Source organism: Lactuca sativa, chromosome 7 (genome assembly GCF_002870075.4).
Source record: "Lactuca sativa cultivar Salinas chromosome 7, Lsat_Salinas_v11, whole genome shotgun sequence".
Classification (NCBI taxonomy): Eukaryota; Viridiplantae; Streptophyta; class Magnoliopsida; order Asterales; family Asteraceae; genus Lactuca; species Lactuca sativa.
This window is the reverse complement of record NC_056629.2, coordinates 151,812,723-151,815,979: the sequence shown is the minus strand read 5'-3', so window position 1 is coordinate 151,815,979 and position 3,257 is coordinate 151,812,723. Positions and strand designations below refer to the sequence as shown.

Genomic DNA, 3,257 nt, shown 5'->3' with positions numbered 1-3,257 from the left:
ATATTCAATGAAATAATTATTTTGTAACATTTTTTTATTAGTTCATTTTTAGTATTAAAATGTCTAAACAACTCAATATTATGAGTATAACATCCTCATATAATTTAGATGACTTTTTGATCTGCCAAAACGCTGTTATTTCGTTGCTAGCGTTGTATGCAACATTCTTTGCATACGATAACATAAACAAACCAAGAACATGACAACGTAACGTGTACCGGCCCATTTTCTTCATCGCTTCATTTTTTCTTTCATTAAGTGGTTTGCGTAACTTATTATAGTAGAGATAACCTTAAATGTGCATATTCCAAAAGTAGTAATCGTGACATTCGAATTGAACGATCATAGTTTCCCGACTTCATCCACAACTCTTATACGAATTGCTAGAATCGAGGAATCCAGTAAAAAGACAGAACACATTCACAAAACAATTAAAGACGCGAATAAAATAAAGAACACACTGATTTAACATGGCTTACTTGATCAAGGAAGTAACATCCACTGACAAACTAAAGAGAGATTCTTCTTAATAATAGTCGGCGCACATGCTCTTTGCCTTAAGGTCACATTTGTACAAAGTGACTTTATCTATAGAGATGAGTTGATCTAAAATTTGGTTTAGGTTGGGCCTATTAAGCGTCACGAACTGATGTGACCCATTGATCGAGCACCACCACCCTTGTAACTATAGTATGTTGAACACCGTAGTGCTCTGCAACTACTTGTGCAACCATACTCCCCATCCTTACACCGCAGCTACCCCAACACCCACTCGATAACTGCCCAACAATTGTTTTCTTACTCCAGAGATGCATGACCCCATGTTTTAGTGGTATGAAGGTTACTATGAAGATCAACTCTAGAAGTAAACCATGAAATTTAAACTTTGACTAAATTTGCAATGTTTAGTAAAACACCATGGTGATTGACTTTTATAATTTACTCAAATCATTTTGAAATTTCAAAAACAAGACCAAAATTACAAATCGATTTTTTATGGACCAGAACATTTTTAAAAAGCAAAAATTTTATATGTATTCAAAGACCAAAAATGTAAATTTCTCAAATACTGATAAAAATATGACAAGATGCATGGACGATCCTTTAGACATTATTTGTATTTGAGGTACCAAGTGTGGGTAGATAATATCAATTCGTTAATGCATGTGTCTATCATTATACTAAACTTTTAGTTTCAATATTTTGTGACATTTTCTGTAAAATTCCTGAATAAGATCTCGTGTAAGAGTATATGATCACAATGCTGTTATGGTATTTTTGGACTTGTTTCCTCTAGATATTTGCTAAATACATAATTACAAAATATGACAGAGAAGAAGATAAACACAAGCAATCAAAAGACAAACAATGTTTCAGTATCACTTTAATTCTTTATTACACCAAAAAGATGTATATATATTTATTCATATGTTATATATCTCTATATATAACCAGCAACACAACTCAAGTTCACTAGTAAGGAGATTGGCCATTGATGTTTCCACTAGAATAATAGCTGCAAATAACGAACCACCAACTATTATTTGTACACTGAACCCTAGCACATCCAAGTTGATTAGAATTACTCCACACTACTTGAGTATAGTGTCCACAAACGTGTCCACCAGCACAAGTATTTGTGGCATAATCATAATAAGCCTTCTGAGCTACCCATAAATTCACTGCTGCAGTGCCTGAGAAGGTACCACTACCTTTAGCAAGGTTCTCACCATAAGGTCCACCAGAATTGACAAGATTGCAGTCGGCTTTCCTCTGGTTAGCATAGTTTTGAGCATAGGCAGCCACAGTGGCATTCCATACAATGTTTGCGACACCCACTTCGGCACGAGCTGCATTGTGAGTATCTAAGTAATCTTGTTGGGAGTTTTGGGCATTGATGGTGTGAAGAATTGCTAAGGTAAAGAAACAAACAAGTGTAAATGAGAGTTTAAATGACACCATTGCTATAGTTACTTTGTTGGATAATTGATGTTCGATGATGGAGATACATGATTTACAAATGGCCGGTATTTATAGGATGTTATGTGATATTGGATGTTCATTTGGTATGCATGTGCAAAGGTGAATAACGTACGCATGCAATTTAAGCAAAGTCGCCAAAACTTCCCCATCGGACACAAAGGCCTTTGATTTAAATCTTGAAATTACCCAAGTGGCTATTGTCATAATGATAATCACAAATTACGCCCCCATTTGGGCTTACACCATCCAATTATACCCAGTAAAAATAAAACAAGTCGCTAGTATGTTTACATTTGACTGAATGCTTTTAGGAATCGTAACATAACATATCGTATATTAAATATTAAATATTGCATTTGTTTTGTAAAGAACCCAAGTGGCGTTAATGTCCTACTTATAGTCACTAATTAATCCCTCATTTGGGCTTACACAATCCAATTATACCCAGTAAAATAAACAAGTCGCAAGTATATTTAGATTTGACTGAAAGCTTTTAGTTATCGTAACATAACATATCGTATTTAATACATTGCAATTGTTTTTTATTAAGATTGGAAACAACCCAAGTGGCGTTAATGTCTTAATGTTAATCACAAATTAAGCCCCCATTTGGGCTTACACTATCCATTTATACCCACTAAAAATTAAACAAGTCGCAATCGCAAGTATATTTAGATTTGACTGAAAGCTTTTAGGTATGGTAACATAATATATCGGATATAATACATTGCATTTATTTTGTATTAACATTTGAAACAACCCAAGTTGCGTTAATGATTTAATGATAATCATAACTATTGCCCCAATTTGTACTTACACCATCCGATTGTACCCAATGTTTTAAAAACCGGTTTGAAGCGGCCGGTCGAAACGGTTGGACCGGAGACCAAAGAATGAAGCGGTTTAGCTTGCACTGTTATATGTTTATTTCCAAACAGAAATGAACCGGTCAGTTTTTACAAATATATGGTTGAACTGATTAAAGTAAACGGATGAACCGGTTAAATTAAATAAATACACATATAAAGGAATAATTTTCATAACAAATTTTTGTTTTTTTTTTTTCAAATATGTTTTGATTTTGTTTGAATAAAAACACGTGGTAAGCATTATCAAGTTTTTTAATGTGTTTGTATTTATCTAAACTATATTTTGTTTCCGTATTATACTTTATTTTATTTTTAATGCACAGGGATTAATGTAAAGCTTATGTTTATATGTATTTAATGTATTTTGATTGATTTTAAACTTGCATTTATGTATATTTTTTGTTT

General features: G+C 33.0%; 1 protein-coding gene across 1 annotated transcript; it reads right to left on the bottom strand.

Moving 5' to 3' along the window:
- Positions 1 to 1,362: 1,362 nt before the first annotated feature.
- Positions 1,363 to 1,983, bottom strand: LOC128127467 (pathogenesis-related leaf protein 4-like). Its single transcript, XM_052765944.1, has one exon. The coding sequence runs from the start codon at positions 1,960 to 1,962 to the stop codon at positions 1,474 to 1,476; it is 489 nt and encodes a 162-aa protein (XP_052621904.1). The 5' UTR covers positions 1,963 to 1,983; the 3' UTR covers positions 1,363 to 1,473.
- Positions 1,984 to 3,257: the final 1,274 nt, after the last annotated feature.

What these genes read in the sequence shown, in the direction of transcription:
- LOC128127467 (XM_052765944.1), bottom strand. Translation starts at nt 1,962, where the DNA reads ATGGTGTCATTTAAACTCTCATTTACACTTGTTTGTTTCTTTACCTTA.